Source organism: Trichomycterus rosablanca, chromosome 15 (genome assembly GCF_030014385.1).
Source record: "Trichomycterus rosablanca isolate fTriRos1 chromosome 15, fTriRos1.hap1, whole genome shotgun sequence".
Classification (NCBI taxonomy): Eukaryota; Metazoa; Chordata; class Actinopteri; order Siluriformes; family Trichomycteridae; genus Trichomycterus; species Trichomycterus rosablanca.
This window is the reverse complement of record NC_086002.1, coordinates 20,179,395-20,206,428: the sequence shown is the minus strand read 5'-3', so window position 1 is coordinate 20,206,428 and position 27,034 is coordinate 20,179,395. Positions and strand designations below refer to the sequence as shown.

The following is a 27,034-nucleotide window of genomic DNA, read 5'->3' as shown; positions in this document are numbered from 1 at the left end:
CAGTAAATTAGACAATAGATTTATGTTCCCTACACAGTGCATTACATTGTATATCAGATAACAGATTTAATACACGATTGAGAATAAAGTCTGTGTCGCCTGCGTGTGTTTATGTCGCTCTTGGCCGCTCGTTCTAGATCCCGGGACTTGTGGGCATCAGGGAGCCGTGCATTGTACAAGGTGAGCACCAAGCAACAACCTCAGATGCTCCTTTGAGAACCAGACCAAAAATGTTATGTGCACCCCTGATTATACATAATTGAATAAACACTTTATATAAGTTTACCATTCTGTTACTTCATAATCCTACAGTAAAATCCTTAAACTCTTCATAAATATGATGAATTCATATGATAGTTTGATTTGCTTATTTTATGGAGTTTTAAATGTAGCCATTTGCATCATTTTGCCATCTAATTTTTTTTAAATCATCAAGGTAAAAACAGAAGATGTGGTATTATGAGTAAATTAGACACTTATTTAAATATAGTGGATTTAACTGAAAGCAGGTTTCTTTATTTTTAATACCAAAGAAGGTCTGAATTTGGAACATGTAGATTGTTCTACATTTAGACTAGAACAGACTTTATTTCTGGTACATCTGTGTGCATCAAGACTCGATACGTTTATTAAACTGTAAAACTTCTTTCTGTTTTAATCTCTGTACTAAGTCAGAGCATCGTACCGTAAAACAGGATTTAAATGCGCACTAAAACTTTATTAATCTCTGTACTAAAAGTCAGAGCATCGTACCGTAAAACAAGGTTTAGATGTGCACTAAAACTTTATTAAGTAGAAATAGCGTGATCTAAAACAAATGCAGCACCCAGTTTCATTTTGTTTGTTAGTAAACTGTGAATTAGTTCTTAATCTGGTCGTGATGTTAGTGAATTAAACATACATCTCTCTGATGGTCTGACCGATGAGCTGTCTGTTCTGATGTGCTGCTTAAGCTCGGCTAGCTCAGTCGGTAGAGCATGAGACATTTAATCTAAGGGTCGTGGGTTCGAGCCCCATGTTGGGCGAGTGTCTTTATTTAACATCTTCGGAAACCAAAAGTACGTTCCTCCACTTTGGACAGCCGGTCTCTGGTGACTTATCAGGTGGATATTTGTGCTTGTAGGACTGTTGTTTACTGGATGTTTTTAGTTACTTATTTCCACTATTCTGTGGGACATTGTTGTTGTGTCTCATATACAGTGCCTTGCAAAAGTATTCAGCCCCCTTGAACTTTTCAACCTTTTGCCACATTTCAGGCTTTAAACATAAAGATATGAAATTGTAATTTTTTGTGAAGAATCAATAACAAGTGCGACACAATTGTGAAGTGGAACGAAATTTATTGAATATTTTAAACTTTTTTTAGAAATAAAAACCTGAAAAGTGGGGCGTGCAATATTATTCAGCCCCTTTACTTTCAGTGCAGCAAACTCACTCCAGAAGTTCAGTGAGGATCTCTGAATGATCCAATGTTGACCTAAATGACTGATGGTGATAAATAGAATCCACCTGTGTGTAATCAAGTCTCCGTATAAATGCACCTGCTCTGTGATAGTCTCAGAGTTCTGTTTAAAGCGCAGAGAGCATCATGAAGACCAAGAAACACACCAGGCAGGTCCGAGATACTGTTGTGGAGAAGTTTAAAGCCGGATTTGGATACAAAAAGATTTCCCAAGCTTTAAACATCTCAAGGAGCACTGTGCAAGCGATCATATTGAAATGGAAGGAGTATCAGACCACTGCAAATCTACCAAGACCTGGCCGTCCCTCTAAACTTTCAGCTCAAACAAGGAGAAGACTGATCAGAGATGCAGCCAAGAGGCCCATGATCACTCTGAATGAACTGCAGAGATCTACAGCTGAGGTGGGAGAATCTGTCCATAGGACAACAATCAGTCGTACACTGCACAAATCTGGCCTTTATGGAAGAGTGGCAAGAAGAAAGCCATTTCTCAAAGATATCTATAAAAAGTCACCTGGGAGACACACCAAGCATGTGGAAGAAGGTGCTCTGGTCAGATGAAACCAAAATCAAACTTTTTGGCCACAACGCAAAACGTTATGTTTGGCATAAAAGCAACACAGCTCATCACCCTGAACACACCATCCCCACTGTCAAACATGGTGGTGGCAGCATCATGGTTTGGGCCTGCTTTTCTTCAGCAGGGACAGGGAAGATGGTTAAAATTGATGGGAAGATGGATGGAGCCAAATACAGGACCATTCTTGAAGAAAACCTGTTGCAGTCTGCAAAAGACCTGAGACTGGGACGGTGATTTATCTTCCAACAAGACAATGATCCAAAACATAAAGCAAAATCTACAATGGAATGGTTCACAAATAAACTTATCCAGGTGTTAAAATGGCCAAGTCAAAGTCCAGACCTGAATCCCATCGAGAATCTGTGGAAAGAGCTGAAAACTGCTGTTCACAAACGCTCTCCATCCAACCTCACTGAGCTCGAACTGTTTTGCAAGGAAGAATGGGCAAAAATTTCAGTATCTCGATGTGCAAAACTGATAGAGACATACCCCAAGCGACTTGCAGCTGTAATCGCAGCAAAAGGTGGCGCTACAAAGTATTAACGCAAGGGGGCTGAATAATATTGCACGCCCCACTTTTCAGTTTTTTATTTCTAAAAAAAGTTTAAAATATCCAATACATTTCGTTCCACTTCACGATTGTGTCCCGCTTGTTGTTGATTCTTCACAAAAAAATTAGAATTTCATATCTTTATGTTTAAAGTCTGAAATGTGGCAAAAGGTTGAAAAGTTCAAGGGGGCTGAATACTTTTGCAAGGCACTGTATGTTTGATCAACAGACATGGTTGTGCAATAAAAGCACTCGTCCCTGGGTGGGCTCGAACCACCAACCTTTCGGTTAACAGCCGAACGCGCTAACCGATTGCGCCACAGAGACACAAGCACAGCAGTTTCATTAGACGGTACACACGAGTCACATGACTGGCTAACGTTTAAGTCAGGCTAATAAACATTATAATAGTGTTGCTAGCTATATTTAGCGAGTTTTCAGACCCTCTAGCAACTTTTCTGGTGTTATTGGAGACTTTTGGAGACTCGGATGTGAAAGCACATATCGTTCTGCAGTTACTGTCCTCACCGAGCAGCGGGTGCTGCTGTTGTTCTGTTGAGCCTATCCCAGCTTTTCAACGGGCACAAGGCACACAGTAACACCCTGGACGGGAAGCCAGTCCATCACAGGGCAGACACACATACACACACACCCACAAACCCACACACACATTCACCTATAGGGCAATTCAGTGTCTCCAATTAACCTGACTGCATGTGTTTGGACTGTGGGAGGAAACCGGAGCTCCCGGAGAACATGCAAACTCCCCACTCTATAAAGGACCTGGACCGCCGGTCTAGGGATCGAACCCAGGACCTTCTTGCCGTGAGGCAACAGGGCTAGCCATTGTGCTGCCCTTATTATATTTAATTAGGCCTATTATAAAATGTTTTAGGTAACATGAAAATGTTTATATTGTTTATTGAATTTCAAAAATAGAAAAAAAAACATTGAATCATGTTTTAAAATGATAGATAAAATATCTTTAAAAAGCAAAACTAGTGCAGAATGATGCATTTGTGTGTATTAATTCAACATTTTTGTTGTATGTGTTTGTTGTCATGAGCAGAACAGTAAAGTGCATCCAATAAATGATGATGTGGAGACTGTCCGCGCGACAGAAGAGTAAGAAACAAGTGATTTTACATCTTAAAACAGCTGGATGGATAATGAAAATGCAACAATCATGTATAAAAGATTACATTTATGTCCTTTAGTGTTTTTACCCATCATGCTTTTCTTGTGATTTTGACTGAATGATGCAAAGCTTAACTCTGATTGGTTGTGTCTGCTGAGTAATCAATCAGTGGACATTTAATAGCTTAAACAACAAATGTTAGCTGTGTGTAGAAGAGCGTACTTATATACTGCACGAGTATATACTAAATTGCACTAGTATACTGTGCAGTACAGCCAAAATACATACTGTATACTACACAGTGCATAAGTATTCACTGTATACTACATGTTGCAAGAATACATACTGTATACTAAATAGTGTACTAATGTAAACTGTATATTTCATTTTGCACCACTGTATACTGTGTACTGAATATTCCTTTGAGAAGCAAAAATCAAAGCTCATATTCAAATACAAGAACTTGGACATAACCGTGTGTTTATGTTTTCCTGAGTAGAAGAAGAAGAAAATTCCATTAACAGAAGAAAATGTTGAAGCTGTCAGCACTACAGAAAGGTAATAAAAGTGCAGAAGACTGAAAACTTTAGATAAATGATTTTTAAGCAACAGATGGATATGAGCAAAATGTTCATGTATTTTTTTAAGGTTGTTTATGGCCTTGAGTACAGCTAGACAGCATGTCGTGTTCTATTATATCTTTTATTGTAAAATTCTTTAATTCTTAGTTTAAACAGACAGAGAAGTGTAATCATTTCTTCTGTGTTGAATATGCCATGTTGTGCTAATTTCCATGTGGTTTATAATGATGAGATGTAGGGTGGATGAAGCCCAGAGTGAAAAGGCTAAAACACCCACACCAGTCCTCTCCGACGACAGAAAACAGCAGATACAGGACAGAGGGTAAGAAATGCAGCAGCGTATAGCTGTACGTTCATAAAGGTTAATACTGAACATGAACCCTGATCAGTATTGTGTTTGTGTCTGTCTGATTTAATTGCAGGTTTGAAAACTTGGGAAACAGCTGCTACGTAAATGCCAGTATGCAGTGCCTGTTCAGCGCAGAATCTTTCTGCAAACAGCTCATGAAGAACATAAATGAGGACATGCCAGATGAATCAGCCAACCTTACCGGGTAGAGAAGAAGAAACAATGTTTTCTCAGTTTATTTATTATTTACTATTCAATTTCTTATTTTAGATTATGAATGATGAGAATGCTGATCTGGTAAAGTGTGTTTTGTGCTTTTGCAGATGTTTTGCAAAGCTGTGGTCCATGAGAGAGAGCTCTGATTGGTCCACCAAGAACTCTCTTGTCTTGAAATTGATCGAGGCAGCTGCGCTTAACAACCCTGAATTTACATCTTACACTCAGAATGTAAGAAAACAGAACACAGACACCCTGAACATGATTGTTTTGTGTTTTAAGATGTGAAATGAACTCAGCTAACACAGTTGCAAGTAAGATTGAAATGTTTGAATGTTTAGGATGCTCAGCAGTTCATGTTCCACTGTTTGATGGAAATGGAGCAAACCATGAGTGGTGCAGGGGACATGGCTGTTGAATCCACAGTCAAAAAGAACTTCAACTTTCAGCTCTTGTGTATCATCACATGTAAAGGGTGAGAACCACTAATAAACTAAATGTTTATGTTCTTTCATTTGTTCTATTTTCACTAGAAATGACATGTCCACTTTGTGTGTGTAGATGTGGAGCTGAGAAAACCAGGATTGAGAACTATAACCACCTCTCACTTGGTCTTGTGCCTCAGGGATCCATCAAAGACGGCCTAAATGTATTTTTTAGGGTAAGTAGCTCACACATCCATGCAAGTTCCAGTATGTACACAGTGAACAGGGCACTAATGCATTAAATGATGTCACACTCACACTAAAACCAGATTGAATTTTCTCTCAACTTTGCATTAAATGTGTGTGTGTGTGTGTGTGTGTGTGTGTGTGTGTGTGTGTGTGTGTGTGTGTGTGTGTGTGTGTGTGTGTGTGTGTGTGTGTTGCTCGCTCTCCGTGATACTGAAAGTTTTCGGATTTGAATATCGATAATAAACAGCTTTTATTACGGGTTACGATTAATTCTCTCTACTGATGCAATGCTGAAAAGGGTTGATTAGATTACAGCCAATAAGAACAGTGCAGAAATAAAAGACTCGGTTCCTTTCGTTCATTTCAAAGATCCGTTCAATAGAATCGGATCGTTGGCGAACTGGTATATCTGCCGTTACCACTGAGCATGTGAGTGAGAGGGGTGCGCCTGTTTAGCGGAGCAGCCTTGTGATGTCAGGAACGAGATCAGTGAGCTTCAAACGCCGATCTGCTCTGACAAAAGCGAGAGAGCTACTGATAACTTTACTGATACCTTTACTGATAACTTTACTGATAATGCTTTGGAAATTTCGAGATGGAAACCCCGAACGTGAAGTATAGACGTAATGAAATACAGTGTCTGTGTAGCCCCGAATATTTTTAAAAACACATTCGTTTTAATTCAACTGATTTTATTAAAATAGAATTATAAGAACTTTGAAACAGATTTTATTAGTAATTTACACATTTAGTTTCATATTTTTTTTAATAATAATTATTAAATGATTTATTTTTTCGGTGCATGTAATTACTTTTCCGAGATTATCTGGCGTACCACCTCATGCTGCTTCACGTACCACCAGTGGTACGCATACCACAGTTTGAGAACTGGACTGGACTATTCCATGAATTATTCTTTATTTTTCTCTCTTTATCTGTATAATTTTATGCTGAGGCCTTCATGCATTTAAAGAACCCCCTCCTGCCTAGGGTCTGCTTTATCTCAGATCTATCCAATTTGGAAAAGAACTAAGTGATTTCTAGCAAAGACAATCCAACATGTTGTAATGTTTATGAATAAAATCCTCAGACAGACTGTCCGGGTAAGTCTACCAGTTATGTATCATTTCTATTTTAATACTGTGTTAAACTGGAGATATAGTGTTAAGAATGATGTTATACCAATATCCTGAACACAAAGCTAAAGAACATTTGTACTGCATGTTTAAATCACATATGTATTGATTTCTGTGTATTAGAGCTGTTTAATCTATATAATCAGTATTTAGATTTTGTTCTGTTATTATGTTAGTGATATTAAGATTTCACTTTTACAATCAGATACGTTTTAAGATTACTTTGTGTAATAAAACTCTTCCCACACTAAGAGCAATGCTATGGTTTCTCTCCAGTGTGAATGCGCTGGTGTATTTTGAGAGCACTTTGTCGATTAAAACTCTTTCCACACTGTGAGCACTGATATGGTTTCTCTCCAGTGTGAATGCGCTGGTGTTTTTTCAGATCACTCTGTCCATTGAAACTCTTTCCACACTGTGAGCACTGATACGGTTTCTCTCCAGTGTGAATGCGCTGGTGTACTTTGAGATCACTCTGTGCATTAAAACTCTTCCCACACTGTGAGCACTGATACGGTTTTTCTCCAGTGTGAATGCGCTGGTGTCTTTTAAAATGACTCAGTTGATTAAAACTCTTTCCACACTGTAAGCACTGATATGGTTTCTCTCCAGTGTGAATGCGCTGGTGTCTTTTAAAATGACTCAGTTGATTAAAACTCTTCCCACACTGTAAGCACTGATATGGTTTCTCTCCAGTGTGAATGCGCTGGTGTATTTTGAGAGGACTTTGATGATTAAAACTCTTCCCACACTGTGAGCACTGATATGGTTTCTCTCCAGTGTGAATGCGCTGGTGTTTTTTTAGATCACTCTGTGTACTGAAACTCTTCCCACACTGTGAGCACTGATATGGGTTCTCTCCAGTGTGAATGCGCTGGTGTATTTCGAGATCACTCTGTGTATAAAAACTCTTCTCACATTGTGAGCACTGATATGGTTTCTCTCCAGTGTGAATGCGCTGGTGTATTTTGAGATTACTCTGTGTATAAAAACTCTTCTCACACTGTGAGCACTGATATGGTTTCTCTCCAGTGTGAATGCGCTGGTGTATTTTGAGATTACTCTGTCGATTAAAACTCTTCCCACACTGTGAGCACTGATATGGTTTCTCTCCAGTGTGAATGCGCTGGTGTATTTTGAGATCACTCTGTGTATTAAAACTCTTCCCACACTGTGAGCACTGATACGGTTTTTCTCCAGTGTGAATGCGCTGGTGTCTTTTAAAATGACTCAGTTGATTAAAACTCTTCCCACACTGTGAGCACTGATATGGTTTCTCTCCAGTGTGAATGCACTGGTGTTTTTTTAGATCACTCTGTGTATTAAAACTCTTCTCACACTGTGAGCACTGACATGGTTTCTCTCCAGTGTGAATGCGCTGGTGTATTTTGAGATTACTCTGTGTATAAAAACTCTTCTCACACTGTGAGCACTGATATGGTTTCTCTCCAGTGTGAATGCGCTGGTGTATTTTGAGATTACTCTGTCGATTAAAACTCCTCCCACACTGTGAGCACTGATATGGTTTCTCTCCAGTGTGAATGCGCTGGTGTATTTTGAGAGCACCCCGAGTACTGAAGCTCCTCCCACACTGTGAGCAGACGTTTCCCTCTTCCTGTGTGGGACTGAGAGACGTGTTAATGCTGACAGTACCAGAGGACGTTTGCTGATTACTGGAGCTTCTGGTGGGCGTCAGATCCTCATGTTCAGTCTTAATCTTCACCAGAGTCTCATATTTAACATGGTTGCAGCTCTTGATGTGATTGTGGAGCTGATTTTGGGTTGTAGAGGAACGTGGACATGAGGAGCAGGAGAAATCCTTGTTCAGTTCTGAAACAGAAAATAATCAAATACATTTATAACATTATAAATAATCAAATACATTTATAACATTATAAATAATCAAATACATTTATAACATTATAAATCATCAAATACATTTATAACATTATAAATCATCAAATACATTTACAACATTATAAATAATCAAATACATTTATAACATTATAAATAATCAAATACATTTATAACATTATAAATAATCAGATACATTTATAACATTATAAATCATCAAATACATTTATAACATTATAAATAATCAGATACATTTATAACATTATAAATCATCAAATACATTTATAACATTATAAATATTAAAATACATTTATAACATTATAAATCATCAAATACATTTATAACATTATAAATAATCAGATACATTTATAACATTATAAATCATTAAATACATTTATAACATTATAAATAATAAAATACATTTATAACATTATAAATAATCAAATACATTTATAACATTATAAATCATCAAATACATTTATAACATTATAAATCATCAAATACATTTATAACATTATAAATCATCAAATACATTTATAACATTATAAATCATCAAATACATTTATAACATAATAAATCATCAAATACATTTATAACATTATAAATAATCTAATACAATTATAACATTATAAATAATAAATACATTTATAACATTATAAATCATCAGATACATTTATAACATTATAAATCATCAAATACATTTATAACATTATAAATAATCAGATACATTTATAACATTATAAATCATCAAATACATTTATAACATTATAAATAATAAAATACATTTATAACATTATAAATAATCAAATACATTTATAACATTATAAATAATCAAATACATTTATAACATTATAAATAATCAAATACATTTATAACATTATAAATCATCAAATACATTTATAACATTATAAATCATCAAATACATTTATAACATTATAAATCATCTAATACATTTATAACATTATAAATCATCAAATACATTTATAACATTATAAATCATCAAATACATTTATAACATTATAAATAATAAAATACATTTATAACATTATAAATCATCAAATACATTTATAACATTATAAATCATCAAATACATTTATAACATTATAAATAATCAAATACATTTATAACATTATAAATCATCAAATACATTTATAACATTATAAATAATAAAATACATTTATAACATTATAAATCATCAAATACATTTATAACATTATAAATCATCAAATACATTTATAACATTATAAATCATCAAATACATTTATAACATTATAAATAATAAAATACATTTATAACATTATAAATAATAAACACATTTATAACATTATAAATAATAAATACATTTATAACATTATAAATAATAAACACATTTATAACATTATAAATAATAAACACATTTATAACATTATAAATAATAAATACATTTATAACATTATAAATAATAAATACATTTATAACATTATAAATCATCAGATACATTTATAACATTATAAATCATCAAATACATTTATAACATTATAAATAATCAAATACATTTATAACATTATAAATAATCAAATACATTTATAACATTATAAATCATCAAATACATTTATAACATTATAAATAATCAAATACATTTATAACATTATAAATAATCAAATACATTTATAACATTATAAATAATCAAATACATTTATAACATTATAAATAATCAAATACATTTATAACATCATAAATAATAAAATACATTTATAACATTATAAATAATTAAATACATTTATAACATTATACATAATCAAATACATTTATAACATTATAAATCATCAAATACATTTATAACATTATAAATAATCAAATACATTTATAACATTATAAATAATCAAATACATTTATAACATCATAAATAATAAAATACATTTATAACATTCTAAATCATCAAATACATTTATAACATTATAAATCATCAAATACATTTATAACATTATAAATAATCAAATACATTTATAACATTATAAATAATCAAATACATTTATAACATCATAAATAATAAAATACATTTATAACATTATAAATAATAAAATACATTCATAACATTATAAATCATCAAATACATTTATAACATTATAAATAATAAAATACATTTATAACATTATAAATAATCAAATACATTAATAACATTATAAATAATAAAGATTGTTAGTAAATCTTAAACTGAGATCTGATGCTAAAGTCCTGTAACGTGATTCATCCTGCATTCATCATTTCCTGCTCACACTGATCTGCATGAGCACAATACAAGCTTTCACTGTATGATGCTTCATCCCAGCTGCCTCTGATTCTATTCAATCCAAATCTTATTTTACTCAAGATAAAAAATATCTTACTGAGTTCATCTTTATCTTCAGCTTCTTCCTTCTTCACAGGCTTCATCTGGAAACCTCCACACTGTTGGTCCACTGGGGTGAGGTGTTCCTCAGAGGTGACGTGTTCCACAGGGATGAAAGATCCTTCACCTGAAATGTTTTTGTTTTGTGAAGAAAAAATAATAAGGTTGTTATTGTTGGTAGTAACGACCAACTTCTTTATTAAGCACTTAAGTTAGAACTAACAGACACGTACTTCTATACTACCTGTCAAAAAAGACGATCTATAAACCTTTGTTCAAACAGGGTTTCAACAGATTTAATAATAATAATAATAACAAGAATGGGACAGTATGGAAAATAATAATAAAAACACAGAGTTTCTTATATTGTCTTTGACTTTTATTTGATGTCATTCCTGCATTTCAGGCCTGCAATACATTCCAAAAAAAGTTGGGACCGTTCTTTATTGGGGACAGGTCAGGACTGCAGGCAGGCCGGTCCAGTACCTGTACCCTCTTATTCCTCAGCCACGCCTTTGTAATGTGTGCAGCAGGTGGATTTGCATCGTCTTGTTAAAAAATGCTGGACATCCCTGGAAAAGACGACGTCTTGAAGGCAGCACATGTTGCTGATAACAGTCTGGATCCTTTTTGTCTTTGGTCCGGATCACATGCTGTCCATTTTTCCATAAAAAGACCTGAAATGCTGATTCATCTGACCACAATACATGTTTCCGCCTTTGGGCAAGATGGCGGCGCATGCACCTGAGCGTCTCACCAGGCTTAGCGATCTAGTGTTTATTGCCAATTTGATGTGTTTTCACTTGAATCACGCCTGTTGACCTGGAATACCTGGTTATAATGTGTAAACCCTTTATAACCAGGTATTATAACCACCAGAGGTTTCCTGCATTGTTACTGCTGCAGTTTATATCCCTCCAGATGCTAATGCTAACGCAGCTATAAAAGACCTTTGTGAACCCAGATGGAGTCTTTATCGTTTCTGGGGATTTTAATCACTGCAGTTTAAGATCTGGACGTCCAAAGTTTCATCAGAAGCTACACTCCTCCCCCACCTGGGTCAGTCTGATCACCTGTCTTTGTTCCTGCTCCCCAAGTACACCCCAGTCATCAGACGTCTGATACCCACAATAAGGACAGTTAAGATCTGGACAGAAGCTGCAGACTCATCTCTCCAGGACCATCAGCACAAACAATCATGTATATATTGAATATATCAGCTTATATACTCGACTTTATTTATTCTCATTCATTACCCAATCATTCAGCCACTTGTATTCACCTGGCATTACTCTGTAATTATATACTAGTCTACACACTGTACAGTCAGCATGATCTGTTTAATATTCTTTACTTCTGTCTCCTCATTTCACTCACCTGCTCACTTATGCACTAAAATACACAAATATTACAAGTAATTCAGACACGACCAAATGAGGAGAAATTATTTTATAAAAAACGTTATAAAAAAGTCTTACTGAGTTCATCTGTATCTTCAGGTTCTTCCTTCTTCACAGGCTTCATCTGGAAACCTCCACACTGTTGGTCCTCTGAGAAGAGCAGTTCCACAGAAGCTACAAGTTCCGGAGGGATTAAAGTGACTTCACCTGAAATTCATCAATATGAGAAGAAGAAACTCAACAACTGGAGGAAACTGAAGGTTGTGGGTTTGATTTACAATCACAAATAAATCCTAGTTAGATTAAAACTTAAATCCAGACTGGAGTGTAGCAGCACAGGACAGTACGGTACAGTACAGGTTCTAATCCCACTATCCACATTCTCTTATTATTTCTACTGATTAGTGACTCCAATCAGGGCTCTAGAGTGCGACCAATTTGGTCGCACATGCGACCTAATTTCTCAATGGTGCGACTAAAAAAAATCTCAGGTCGCACCGGTGCGACCAGGCTTCCGAAGGAAAAAGAAAAACAACAGACACACATTAGGCCAATAACATGGTCTAAACCAATCAGAGATAGTGAAGGGCGGGACAATATTCTAGCGGCGATATGTAAGCAACATTCAGCTCAGCCAATCAGAATGCAGCACCCGGTTTATACATGTGCGTTCGGATGTTCTGCAGTAAGTTTAGTTTTGTATGAGACTCGCCGGATGTCCCCAGAATGGAAGTTCGGGTTCTGGAGCTAGGCAGTCTAAAGTGTTGTAACGCTCACCTAAGTCCTGACTAAACAGTTAAAGTGACTCTACCCTGTTGTGTGCCTTTATTCCCACACCTCCACCACCGCACAGCAAAAGACCCGCAGCATCCCCACCGGACAGCGGCTAGGTGAGACGACCCTCTAGTAGCAAGGGGCTAATGCTAGCGATAAAGTGCGACGATAGCGAAAGTAAAAACACGACAATATTTTCGTTAATAAAATATAAAAATAACTAAAAGACCATAATATATTAGAATACATGTAGTCAAAATACACAGTGAGTGCACCGCAAGCGATTTTGGGAATCTGTGTAAAAGATTCAGTAAAGCAGATAATATAATGCACTGCATTTAAGATTACACTCTAACACTCTAGAGCCCCATACACACATACACACACACACACACACACACACACACACACAAACCCACACATATATATACATATAATTTTAAATATACACACACATATAAATAGATAAACACACATACATACACATTTACTCTATTATTATTTTTATAATTTTTATAAAAAATAATTGCTATAATTAGACTATAATACTATAATTAACTGTAAAGAGCATGGGAAGACCATGGCCGGCAATAGTGTATTTGTGACTGGTTCTAATACATTTTGAATTGAAAGGCTGAAAAAGCACAATGCATCTATAAAACACATTACATACGGCGATAAATGCACTGCCCGAGTGCCCCCCTCTCCCCACTGCCTTTCAGCGGCAGGCAGTAGCAAACAAAGTTCAACTGAAAACAAAGTTTAACTGTAAACAAAGTTTAACTATAAACAAAGTTCAACTGTAAACAAAGTTAAACTGTAAACAAAGTTCAACTGTAAACAAAGTTCAACTATAAACAAAGTTCAACTGTAAACAAAGTTCAACTATAAACAAAGTTCAACTGTAAACAAAGTTCAACTATAAACAAAGTTCCACTATAAACAAAGTTCAACTGAAAACAGAGTTTAACTGTAAACAAAGTTTAACTATAAACAAAGTTCAACTGTAAACAAAGTTCAACTGTAAACAAAGTTCAACTATAAACAAAGTTCAACTGTAAACAAAGTTTCACTATAAACAAAGTACAACTTTAAACAAAGTTCCACTATAAACAAAGTTCCACTATAAACAAAGTTCCACTGTAAACAAAGTTCCACTATAAACAAAGTTCAACTGTAAACAAAGTTCCACTATAAACAAAGTTCCACTGTAAACAAAGTTCCACTATAAACAAAGTTCAACTGTAAACAAAGTTCCACTATAAACAAAGTTCAACTGTAAACAAAGTTCCACTATAAACAAAGTTCAACTGTAAACAAAGTTCCACTATAAACAAAGTTCAACTGTAAACAAAGTTCCACTATAAACAAAGTTCAACTGTAAACAAAGTTTCACTATAAACAAAGTACAACTATAAACAAAGTTCCACTATAAACAAAGTTCCACTATAAACAAAGTTCCACTGTAAACAAAGTTCCACTATAAACAAAGTTCAACTGTAAACAAAGTTCCACTATAAACAAAGTTCAACTGTAAACAAAGTTCCACTATAAACAAAGTTCAACTGTAAACAAAGTTCCACTATAAACAAAGTTCAACTGTAAACAAAGTTCCACTATAAACAAAGTTCAACTGTAAACAAAGTTCAACTATAAACAAAATTTAACTGTAAACAATGTTCAACTGTAAACAAAGTTCCACTATAAACAAAGTTCCACTATAAACAAAGTTCCACTATAAACAAAGTTTAACAGTAAACAAAGTACAACAATAAACAAAGTTCCACTATAAACAAAGTTCAACTGTAAACAAAGTTCCACTATAAACAAAGTTCAACTGTAAACAAAGTTCCACTATAAACAAAGTTCAACTATTTACAAAGTTCAACTATAAACAACGTTAAAAAAATATCACGTGTTTATATAAAAATGTTAGATTTAATCATGAAGAAACTCAGTTCCAATCAATTGATTCCTTTTGGTGGATCGGTTGAAATGAATCGGTTCATCAGTACTGAATCATGTGTGATGCTAACAGTTAGCGGAGCAGCTAATAGTTTGTGTGTTTAAATGAAAGTGGAGTTAAAGCTCCTCAAATCCTCACATTTGAGGATTGATGTTGTATTACAAACTCTAGTTTTATTATGAATTAGAATGTATTATAATGAAATATAAGGGTTATAATTAAATACATATTTTACTTACAGATGAGGATCTACAGTACAAACACAGCAGCTTCTTGTTCTTCTTATGATGGTTAATGGCAGATGGCAGAACAACTTAAGACGCACCAGCGCCACCAACTGGACTGGAGTTGAACAGCAGCTTAGCAATAATAAATCTCCACTAGCACATCTGTATCTCTCTATTGCCGAGGAGTTAATATGTGTGTCTACATCACTTCATTACGGTGGCCGAGAAGTGCAAAACAAATTTACATTTCAGAAAACAAAATTACAAAAAAACAAAAACAAATTTACAACAAAAGCAAAAACAAATTTACAAGTGCTCGGGTACCCAGTGTTTGTAAATTTGTTTTGGCATATGTAAAAGTGTTTCAGCACTTGTAAATTTATTTTCGGCATATGTAATTTTGTTTTCTAAAATGTATATTTGTTTTGCACTTCCCGGCCGCACATATTTGACGGAAAAGGCAGGGACGATAAACCGGAAGTGCGTGTTGCTTACCTGCTGTCAATCAAACTGTTTCTCAGCGATAAAGTGAACGGAGTTTGTGATGGTGACGATAAACAAGGTTTTGTCTAGTTTGTGGAAATCATTTTATCCAGTTGACCCGCTATTGTTTTTCTTGTGGAAAGTTTTGTGCAGATGTTTAGACGTGGCGTGTGCATCTCTATTTACCGTCCGCTCTTCTAAACATCTAAGGAATTCCCACAAGAACAACAAAAGCGAAATAATGAAAATAATTAACACAAAATGGACAAAACATTGTTTATTAGGGACGGAACATTTGATACCGAGGCTTTAAAACTTGTTTCACTTTTGTAACACTGGACTCAGTGTATCGGAGCTTATATTAAAGCAGCATGTGCGGGACTGATGAAGCTTTGGCGCTGTGTTTTATCTCACTCACTATATAAGAGACAATCAAACCAGGGTTACCCACCGTCCTGTAACATACACAATCCTGCTTTATCTGGAGACTAAACACCGCGTTCAGTACTGAACTGATACAGGACGCTTTGTTCCGTATTTTTATCAATGGGAGACGGTGTGGTGTATGAAACAGAAGGAAACTGCTGCTTAATTCATTATATTAAATAGTGTTCACTTTTATTCTTAGTAACGTGACATAACCTGTTTAATAAACCGCTGTATGTGTAGCACAGTGGGCGGAGTGCGTTGTTTTGCCTAAAATATGGTTCTGACTTATTATTATAAAGAATGAAAATAATAAATGTTAAACACCATAAATAAAACCTTTGTTCTCATGACTGTGTAAGGTCCCCCCCTGCTGCTATAACCAGCGCACACACACCGTTACTAAGAATAAAAGTGAACACTACTTAATATAATTCCCTCAGTCTCCCATTGATAAAAATACAAAGCGTCCTGTATCAGTTCAGTACTGAACGCGGTGTTTAGTCTCCAGATAAAGCAGGATTGTGTATGTTACAGGACGGTGGGTAACCCTGGTTTGATTGTCTCTTATATAGTGAGTGAGATAAAACTCAGCACAAAGCTTCATCAGTCCCGCACATGCTGCTTTAATATAAGCTCCGATACACTGAGTCCAGTGTTACAAAAGTGAAACAAGTTTTAAAGCCTCGGTATCAAATGTTCCGTCCCTAATAAACAATGTTTTGTCCATTTTGTGTTAATTATTTTCATTATTTCGCTTTTGTTGTTCTTGTGGGAATTCCTTAGATGTTTAGAAGAGCGGACGGTAGATAGAGATGCACACGCCACGTCTAAACATCTGCACAAAACTTTCCACAAGAAAAACAATAGCGGGTCAACTGGATAAAATGATTTCCACAAACTAGACAAAACCTTGTTTATCGTCACCATCACAAACTCCGTTCACTTTATCGCTGAGAAACAGTTTGATTGACAGCAGGTAAGCAACACGCACTTCGGGTTTATTGTCCCTGCCTTTTCCGTCAAATATGTGCGGCCGGGAAGTGCAAAACAAATATACATTTTAGAAAACAAAATTACATATGCCGAAAATAAATTTACAAGTGCTGAAACACTTTTACATATGCCAAAACAAATTTACAAACACTGGGTACCCGAGCACTTGTAAATTTGTTTTTGCTTTTGTTGTAAATTTGTTTTTGTTTTTTTGTAATTTTGTTTTCTGAAATGTAAATTTGTTTTGCACTTCTCGGCCACCGTACTTCATGTATCTATACGTATCTATTCTATTAATATTCATAAGCATGCACACACACACACACACACACACACACACACACACACACATGGTTCCACGTTCACATGTTTTTGCTGTATGTGTTATGTAGATAATATTTAGGTGATTTGATGTATTTTTATGTTGTTGACCTTTGAATGTTATTTTTGCTTCACTGTATGTATGGTGCATCATTAAACTGTTATACATTATGTTATTCTATTTTGTTAGATGAGATGGTTTGTCTTTGTATTTTTAAATGACAGCTAACGATAGTGATCCGACTCTTTTAAGTATTGTGTATAACATATAAAATGTTGACTTTATCAACAAGAATCGACTCCCTTAGCTTCCAACTGCTCGTTGCTGAGTACAATCAAATTAGTGAATCGACTCTTTCGAGTTTGTTCCTGTCGTTTGACTTAAAGAACCGGATTAAGGAATCGACTCGTTGGATTCATTTGAACGCGCAGACTCACTCGCTCTCCCGCTGTGCGCTTCTCAAACTGAACTGCGTCTTTCTGTACATGAGGAAGAAATCTATGTAGAGATCTCAAATAACATGAACCTGAAGGTCTGAACTTACATTGTAGAAAAGAAAAACAAGCCAGTAGCAGCAGTGTGCACATTAAACCATTTACAGAAGAGTCATTAAGTTTGGTAAATTGAGATAATGGCATGTTTCTGACCTGAATGAGAGGGGCAGTAAAATACCTCACACTGTCAGAGACAATGTTTGAAGTCCAGGTTAATAGGACCTGCTAGTTAGAGAAGGATTACTTGTTTGTTAGTTTAAGTCCAAAAGTGGGTGTGGCCCGTACGGGGATCGAACCCGCGACCTTGGCGTTATTAGCACCACGCTCTAACCAACTGAGCTAACCGGCCAGTACATCTATTCTCTCTTTAGATCCTTGTACATAATTCTACACTGACCCAATTCAACAGCTGAAACAGACTTTCTTAATACACATCTAAGAGGTTTTGTGGGTTCTTATATGTGTGAACCATCTAAACTATATATTTCTTAAAGTTCTTGACTGAGCTTAATGTCACCAACCAGTGATTGGAGCAGATACGACTCAGGTCCTGCACACAGTAAGTAGTGCTGATACACAGTACCAGCCTGCACACCAGAGGGGCTCCAAACATCAAGTCTTCACTCATTAAATCATGTAGTTTGTAAACTTTGTGGAATGAATGTAGGATTTATACATGTAGATTCTGGGTTTTAGGAAGTTGAGCTACTGTTAATATTTTTTCAATTGAACTAAAAAGAACCTGAATTGATATTTTAATTTACAAGCAAATGTAAAGTATATTTCTATATGAAGAGCATCAGTTTCCAGATAATATACACTGAGGTTTGAAGCATAATGGAGCGGGTTCAGTAATTGTGGCGACAGTAAGTCTGTGTCTGTTTCTGTTGCTTATTCTGAATTGTGTTTGTTTGTAAACTGTAAATTAGTTCTTAATCTGGTCGTGATGTTAGTGAATTAAACCTACATCTCTCTGATGGTCTGACCGATGAGCTGTCTGTTCTGACCTGCTGCATAAGCCCGGCTAGCTCAGTCGGTAGAGCATGAGACTCTTAATCTCAGGGTCGTGGGTTCGAGCCCCACGTTGGGCGAGTATCTTCATTTAACATCTACAGAAACCAAAACAGCCGGTCTCCAGTGACTTATCAGGTGGATATTTGTGCTTGTAGGACTGTTGTTTACTGGATGTTTTCAGTTACTTATTTCCACTATTCTGTGGGACTACAAATTGTTGTTGTGTCTGATATCTGTTTGATCAACAGGCAGGTTGTGCAATAAAAGACACTCGTCCCTGGGTGGACTCGAACCACCAACCTTTCGGTTAACAGCCGAACGCGCTAACCGATTGCGCCACAGAGACACACGCAGCACTTTCCCATGAGTGAACACACGAGTCACATGACTTGCTAATGTTTACTTCATGCTAATAAACAGTATAACATTTTATTTACGTGTCCAGACCTGCTACACAAACTGTCATTTTTGTCCCTGTTAAAAACTTTAGCTTAGTTAAAGCAAATAAAGACACATTTAAATTTTTAATGTATTATTACAGGTTTAAAGTTGCATAAAACAAATGTTTGTACAAATAATATAAAACCAAAGTACAAAATAAACATTTCACTTATTTTAATGATCTCAGAAATTACTCAGTTTTAAAGGTCAAAGGCAGCAGCATTTAGATCAGAACAGATATTAACATTAAATATCACTAAAGAGGAAATCCTGAACACAGCAATGTAAACCTTTCATTTAAATAAAGTAAAGTTACATAGTTGATCCATGGTAAAAAGAACCTCACAGCTCAGCACAATGGTTAAACTGCACAACCCAACAAGGTAAAATAACCCATCATGTGTTCTGTCCAATATTTATACAGTGCTGGGTTGCCATATAGCACTTTTTCACCTGCATTCGGCCTTTTCTTTCCTGTATACCAAAAACAGTCGCCATTGCAGGTCTACAACACGTTACAAAAACACTTGGGACAGAAGAGCCATAAACACTCTTTAATTTTTATATATTATAAAATCTGTACCCAAGCAACAAGCTGTAATTTATTTCTAGCAGCACTAGATGGAGACGATGTCTGTACAACATGTTAAACTTCACTTTAAAAGTCAGTTGAATGTGTTTTACTGTAGTAAGAATGAAAGTTTGAGCTGATCTTTGTGTCATTGTGTAGCTTTGATGAAGAAAAAGTCGCTGGGTCAGTGTGTAACAGGAGGTTTGGAGTGAAGGTGGGTGTGTGTGGATAAAAGCTTCCAGCACCTGGTATTCCCAGGCGGTCTCCCATCCAAGTACTAACCAGGCCCGACCCCTATATTAAAAATAGTTTGACTTTATTATATTAAATTACATCTGAGTTTAATTGATTTATCCCTTATATGCACTTGTTATGGATTCATTGATCTTAACTATAAATAATATAAATAATACAAAAATAAAAGCAGTAACTATAAAACAAGGTTTGTAGGTTGTGAGGAACATTAATATTTGTTTATAAAAAATAGTTTGACATGATTCCTCAATATATTAAAAGACGTTAATGGATTTATTTCTCTGTAATAAGTGCAGATGAAATGTTTCCTACGTTTTTCTGTTTTATGACGCTCCCTAACGCGTTAGCTGAAGTTGGCGCTTGATCAACGGTTTCATTTTAATCTTTCTTTAAATAAATACATTTAATCTTAAAATTATTATAAAATAGTTTTTGTAGTATGTAGCCTACTTTCATCTGTGTAAGCATTCGTAAAATAAGTAGGTGTTAGGACAGTGGTAAAGTTAGTTTTATATTGGACATTCGACTTTCTTTCGGCTCATTCTCGGCTAATAAACATCCAAAATTTAATATACATTCATATTCTGTCTTTTCAATGCTTTAGCAATACTGTAAGTACTACAACAGTCACACTAATTAAGCTCTTTGAATAAAATAGAAAGAGAAAAAACAGATATAGAGATAAAGATTTTTTGTTATTGTTGTATGGTTATTCATAATTAATATATATATATATATATATATATATATATATATATATATATATATACATATATATATATATATATATATATATATATATATATATATATTAATAATTAACCATAATATTTCCTTTTCCATCTTTGAGAGAGTTTTATTAAACAATCCAAAAGCAATATATTTCATATTTATTTGTATATCAGCTCCTATTAGAATCATTTTTGTCCAGACCTCTCTAGATCTAGAACATTCTAATAAAAAATGTTCTAAAGTTTCGTCTTCGCAACAGTTTGGCATAGGGCATTTCTTAGTTTTAACATAGCAACTCCAACTGACAACTGCTCTAACTGGAAGTCTTCGAACAGAGATTAACCATACCACATCTCTAATAGTTTCTGGCATTTTACTATTTATACTTTTGACTACTTCCTCACTTTCGTGGGGTTGAAGCTCTCTATAATCTATTAGATTTCCATATATTTTATCTATAATAAATTTGTAAATTTGTTTATTAGAGTAATTAACCCAATCAATATTTAAACATTTAAATTTTGTGATAAAATCTGAAAAAACTATTTTATAGTACGGAATTTGATTTCTTATTTTCCCTTTTTTTTCCTTCCAATTTGAGGTTTTTCCAATCCACTTAGTTTGTCTGTGAAGTCCGCATGCAATAATTTTACAAAATGCAATTTTTGTTTTAATTCCTAAATCTATTGCACCTAATCCACCAAATTCCTTACTTTTAAATAATAATTCTCGTTTAGTAACTTCTCTAGTTGTTCCCCAAATGAAGTTGCAACTGAGTTTATTAATTTTTTTAACCCATGTATTATTGAGTGGAAAAATGCATGCTAAAAACAAGATTTTTGAAAGAACAAAAGTTTTAATTATTGCGATTTTGGTTTTATAGCTCAGAGAAATATTAGCAAACTTACCTATTTCATTTTTTATACACCTTTCCTTTTCAGTCCAATTGTAGTCGACACATTTTTGATTATCAATGTAAACACCTACAATTTTTATTTGTTGTCTTTCTGTAATATTAACTTGAAATTTTTGTTCTTCATTTCCTATCCAAACACATTCACACTTTTGTAGATTCAATTGCGCACCAGAAGCTTCTTCATAATTTTTAAAATGTTCATAAATTATATCCAATTCTTTTTTTGATTTAATAAACACAGTAATATCATCAGCATAGGCAGTTATAATAAGTTTTTCATCATTTAATTGTACTCCATTTAGCCTGTCATCATTTTTTATTTTTTGTATTAACGGACTTATTGCAAGTACATATAATGCTGCACTGAGTGGACATCCTTGTTTAACCCCTCTCAAAACTGGAAAAGGATCAGTTAAAATACCATTTACTTTAACTTGTACCATTGATTTGGCATACAAACACATAACCATATTAATAAAAAATTCAGAAAAACCATACATTCTTAAAACCTCTGTAATATATTTCCTGGACACATAATCAAAAGCTTTCTTTTGATCTAATGTTACAATGTAAAAGTTTTTTTCAGAACTACATACTAATTCTCTTAATGTATTAAGGCTATCCCACATTAATCTTCCCTTTACTGCACATGTCTGTTCTTGGACAATACTATTCTCTAAAACATTATTTAATCTATTCATAATTATTTTAGCATAAATTTTATAATCTACATTCATAATTGTAATATGCCTCCAATTATTTATATCTGACATATCACCTTTTTTATATAATAAAGTCAAAATGCCTTCATAAAATGTGTCACACATAAAACCTCTCTTAATTCCTTCATTAAATAATCTTTTCAAAAAGGGAGCTATTTCTGCTTTAAATGCTAAATAAAATTCAGAAGGTAAACCATCTTTTCCTGGTGATTTTTTAACATTAAGAGAATTTATAGCCGTTATAACATCTTCTTCTGTAATTGGATTATTTAACAACTCATCCATTTTGTCATATTTGTAACTGAGGAAGGATTTAAGTTTATCGTCGTCTGTTTCTACTTCTTTATACATTTCTGCACATAACTCATGTATTGTGTCTCTTATTTGTTTATTTTCTGTAACTATTTTTCCATCTTTATTCATAATAGATTCAATAAATGATATTTTCTTTCTTTGTATAAAATTAGAGACGATTTGTGTTGCATTTAGAGTTTCTTCAGAATCAATACCAAGTTGCATTTGTAGATTTTTTAACGGGTCATCGTTAAACATTTTGAGCTCATTTTTAATTGTTTCTAATTCATTTTCTTCTTGTTTACATAAATCACTTTTAAGTTTTAATTCGATGTATCTTTTCATCAAAGAATCATATTTTTTGTTCTTTTCTATATTTATTTGTTTACTTTTAACTTTGCATATTTTTTTCATTCTAATCTTAAATACCTCCCATAATTCATTCTCACCACTAGTTAAAACTTCTAATGATTTGATTTTATATCATTTCATTGTTTATGTCCATAATTACTTGTGAATTTTTTTAAATTTGTGTATTTAATTTCCAATAACTTATTACATCATTACATTTAAATTTTAAGACTCCAATTACCATTAAATGATCGGTCTCTAGCAAAAGTTTAGCATTATATGTTATTACGTCAAAATTTATATTTATATATATTCTATCAATTCTAGTTTTACAGGTATTATCAAATCTTGTAAAATCTATTTTGTCTGGGTAAATAGTTCTAAAGATATCATACATGTCATGATTTTCCATTATCTCCTTTAATACAATACCTTCTTTATATATTTTATTTTCCTTAAGAGTTATCTTATCTTTTTTATCTGTAATAGTGTTAAAGTCGCCACATAGAATTATTGGTAATTTAATACATAGAAGAGGTTTCAATGAATTAAATAATTGAATCTTTTTAGCCCTGCTTTGAGCTGTATATACATTTATTATTCTCATTTTAATTCCATATAAAAAACAATCCAAATACATAAGTCTACCAGGAATTACTTCACGTAGTCTAACTACTTTAACATCAAACGTGTAAAATAAGATCCCTATACCATCAGCTTTACTCTCACCAATAGAAAAGAAAGATTTTCCACACACCCAAGATTGCTCTGTGACATTCATATCAGAAATACTAGACAAACGTGTTTCCTGAATGCTTAAAATATCTAGATTTTCTTTACTTAATTTATTTATTTTTTCAAATTTTTTAGCAGTTGATTGAATACCTCTAACATTTAATGTAGCGACTTTAATATTATTAACCGGCATTGTTCAAAAGGTTTTGTTTTGTTTTTTTTTGTTTTTTTTTAAAGCGATCTTTTACTTTTCGCTTTTTTATTTACACTTTTTTCTGACGATTCTGTACTTTTACGTCTTTTTTTTTGGCTGTATAACTGTAGGATGTTCCTGTGTCCCTGTATTTAATACATTTTCTAAAGAAGATAAAAAAGTTTCACCCTTGTCTTTAGAGTCTTTTCCGGCGTCTTCTTCCGCCACTTCTTGTGTTCCGCTCCTTGCTTGAGTCGGATGTTCGTTGGGTTGTTTGGTGAGAGATGTCGGGTCTTCACTGCTTGTATCCGTGCCAGAAGATTCTGATGAATCGTCGGTGCTGGATTCACTCGAGTCTCCACTAGATGATTCACTGCTGTTGCTGGAACTTTCAACGCCATCATCATGTTTCGTTTCTTCTCCAAGCTTCTCTTCATTTGTTTCTTTTTCCTTTGCAGTCTCGTTAGAGTCGTTTTCAATTACGTGCTTTACATTTACTTGTCCAGCTTTTGCTTTGTTACTATAAGATTTTGGACATCCAAAGTACGTATGGCCTTGTCCACCACATAGATTACATGTCTCACTGTTAGTACATTGTTTTCCCTTATGTCCAAAGTCACCACACTTCCAACACTTGAGTTTAGTGCAATCTTTAACTTGATGTTCATATAAATTACATATATAGCATTGTTGCGATTGTCCTTGGTAGGTTATTTTTCCATTGTAGGGTCCCATTGATATTGAATTTGGAATCTGTATTAAACTTCCATTCGGACTCGTTTTCATTTTTACTTTGTAACGCCGTACTCCATACCAAAGTTCAAACTGATCAAGTGGTTTGAAAACAGGTTGAATAATTACACAATATCTTGAGATGTACTGTTCAATATCTTCATCGGAAACTCTTCCTGTCCAAAATTTAACGTGTATATTTTTGATGATATTTTTTACTGGAGTTGCACAATCCAGCTCCCAATCCTTCCAGAACCCTTGGCTTCCTCCATTGTTGAAGACTTGCACAAAGTGTTGTATTGCACGCTCTTGATGAAAAATCAGTTCATAATCTTTTTTGTTAGGAAGTGAAATGAATGAGTATATGTCAGCGACGTTTAGCCATTGACTTTGCATTAGGTGAGCACCGATAGTTGATCTGTTTGGAGCTTCATCTTGGCCTACATACCGGATTCTGGCCCAAAATTTCCCCGTTTGAGAGGTAGAAGGTCCAGCTGGTACCATAGTGTCCTTTATCCAGGGATTTCTCCCAGTTTTGACGAAGAAAAGTATTAAAGAAACAGCGTAATGCCGCCCTTCCCTCTTCCGGACATCGTTACTGCTCTCGTCGAGATGAAGTGAGTCAAGAAGCTGAGCGTCTCTTTGCCTCTATGGGGCTGCATAGGCAGGACTTCGAAACTCGCCGGTCATTGGATAAATGCCACTATTTTGTCCCGCCCCCGGACGCTGAGCGTCTCTGGGGGTGAATGAGCTGTGGGCGGGTCTGGACGCTGAGCTTCTGCAAGATGATTGGAGGATCAGTCGAAAGGCTGAATCCCGTTTTGATTGACAGCTGTCGCTGGGAGCTTCAGTACCATCACGGATTTTGCGAGTGAAGTCGGAAGACAAACTGCAACCCATTTCATGCCATTTTCTTGAAAACTAACAAAGGGGAGAATTTATACATTTATATATAAATAAATTGACAAATTTTATGATATAAGCTGACAATGAGCTTCCCCTCTTTGAAAGACCAGCAGCCGCCACTGATTATATATATATATATATATATTACATACTACACATGTCCCTCAGTCACTATCCATGGCTTAATGGTCCGAATTGCAGTGTCCAAAACCAGTATATTTTTTACCTATGCGATATATTGGAATTGGGAATGTCAGATCTCAGGTTTGGAGCGAGGTAGGACTTCCAAATCTGCGTTCCTCTCTAAGTCTCCACCTCCCCAACCTATGGTGCAAGTTTGAAAAAGATCAGAGAAACAAAGAAAAAAATTGGACCAAAAAATCTCTAAGGGTTTTGGTCATGTTATACTGGTTTTGGACCAAATAAAAATAAAAATAAGCTTATCCCATTTCCAATATAATAAAGGCATGACAAATATACAGCTTTTGGACAGTGAAAAGTCATCCCATTTGCAATATATTGAATACTTGAGTGGGGTCCCATAAGCAGCATACAGTAGTGAAGGCCCAAATGCTTATTTTTCACACTTCCCAAGGGTCTACAGACACGAAACACATACCAATGGATTCGTCTTGACGAGTAGATGTCATTTGACACCAGAAACGGCAGCTAATTCCGATGGAAATTGCCGAAAATCGCCCCGTTTTTTATTATTATTTTTTAATAAATTAACATGTTTATCGGGCACTTTGTTGGACAAATTTGGTACCCATGCACTCGGGAGGACTCCTAGATTACGATTCAATCGAGTCCCGGTGTCTGTGTTTATTCCCGCCAAGCCTATGAGGCCTACGTTAGCAACCGAATGCTAATGACACTCGTTTTTCATACTTCCCGGTGGTCAACATGCAAAATACACATATCAATAGATTTGTCTCGATGAGTAGATGCTGTTTGACACCAGCAGCTTAAGCTGCTTTTGAGGGAAATCGCGGAAAATCGCCCCGTTTTTATAACGTTTAGCTACTAAATTAACATGTTTATTGGGCACTTAGGTAGACAAATTTGGTATGGTTACACTCGGGAAAACTCGTAGTTTGTAATGCAAACACGTTTTGTTGTTCTAGAGGTTCTGGAACCTTTATAAATGGTTCAAAGTCAGGCAAAAGAAACACA

At 34.6% G+C, this 27,034-nt stretch overlaps 1 protein-coding gene and 4 non-coding genes across 5 annotated transcripts; 1 reads left to right on the top strand and 4 right to left on the bottom strand.

Moving 5' to 3' along the window:
* Positions 1–2,845: 2,845 nt before the first annotated feature.
* Positions 2,846–2,919, bottom strand: trnan-guu (transfer RNA asparagine (anticodon GUU)). Its single transcript has one exon. It is a non-coding gene; the product is annotated as a tRNA-Asn (tRNA).
* Positions 2,920–6,225: 3,306 nt separating this feature from the next.
* On the bottom strand, positions 6,226–24,627 carry LOC134328355 (zinc finger protein 271-like). The gene is made up of 2 exons (XM_063009459.1): positions 24,409–24,627; positions 6,226–8,277 (listed from the first exon to the last, which is right to left on the bottom strand). The coding sequence occupies exons 1-2, from the start codon at positions 24,625–24,627 to the stop codon at positions 6,946–6,948; spliced, it is 1,551 nt and encodes a 516-aa protein (XP_062865529.1). The 3' UTR covers positions 6,226–6,945.
* trnai-aau (transfer RNA isoleucine (anticodon AAU)) lies at positions 18,272–18,345 on the bottom strand. The gene has a single exon. It is a non-coding gene; the product is annotated as a tRNA-Ile (tRNA).
* On the top strand, positions 19,015–19,087 carry trnak-cuu (transfer RNA lysine (anticodon CUU)). The gene has a single exon. It is a non-coding gene; the product is annotated as a tRNA-Lys (tRNA).
* On the bottom strand, positions 19,283–19,356 carry trnan-guu (transfer RNA asparagine (anticodon GUU)). The gene has a single exon. It is a non-coding gene; the product is annotated as a tRNA-Asn (tRNA).
* Positions 24,628–27,034: the final 2,407 nt, after the last annotated feature.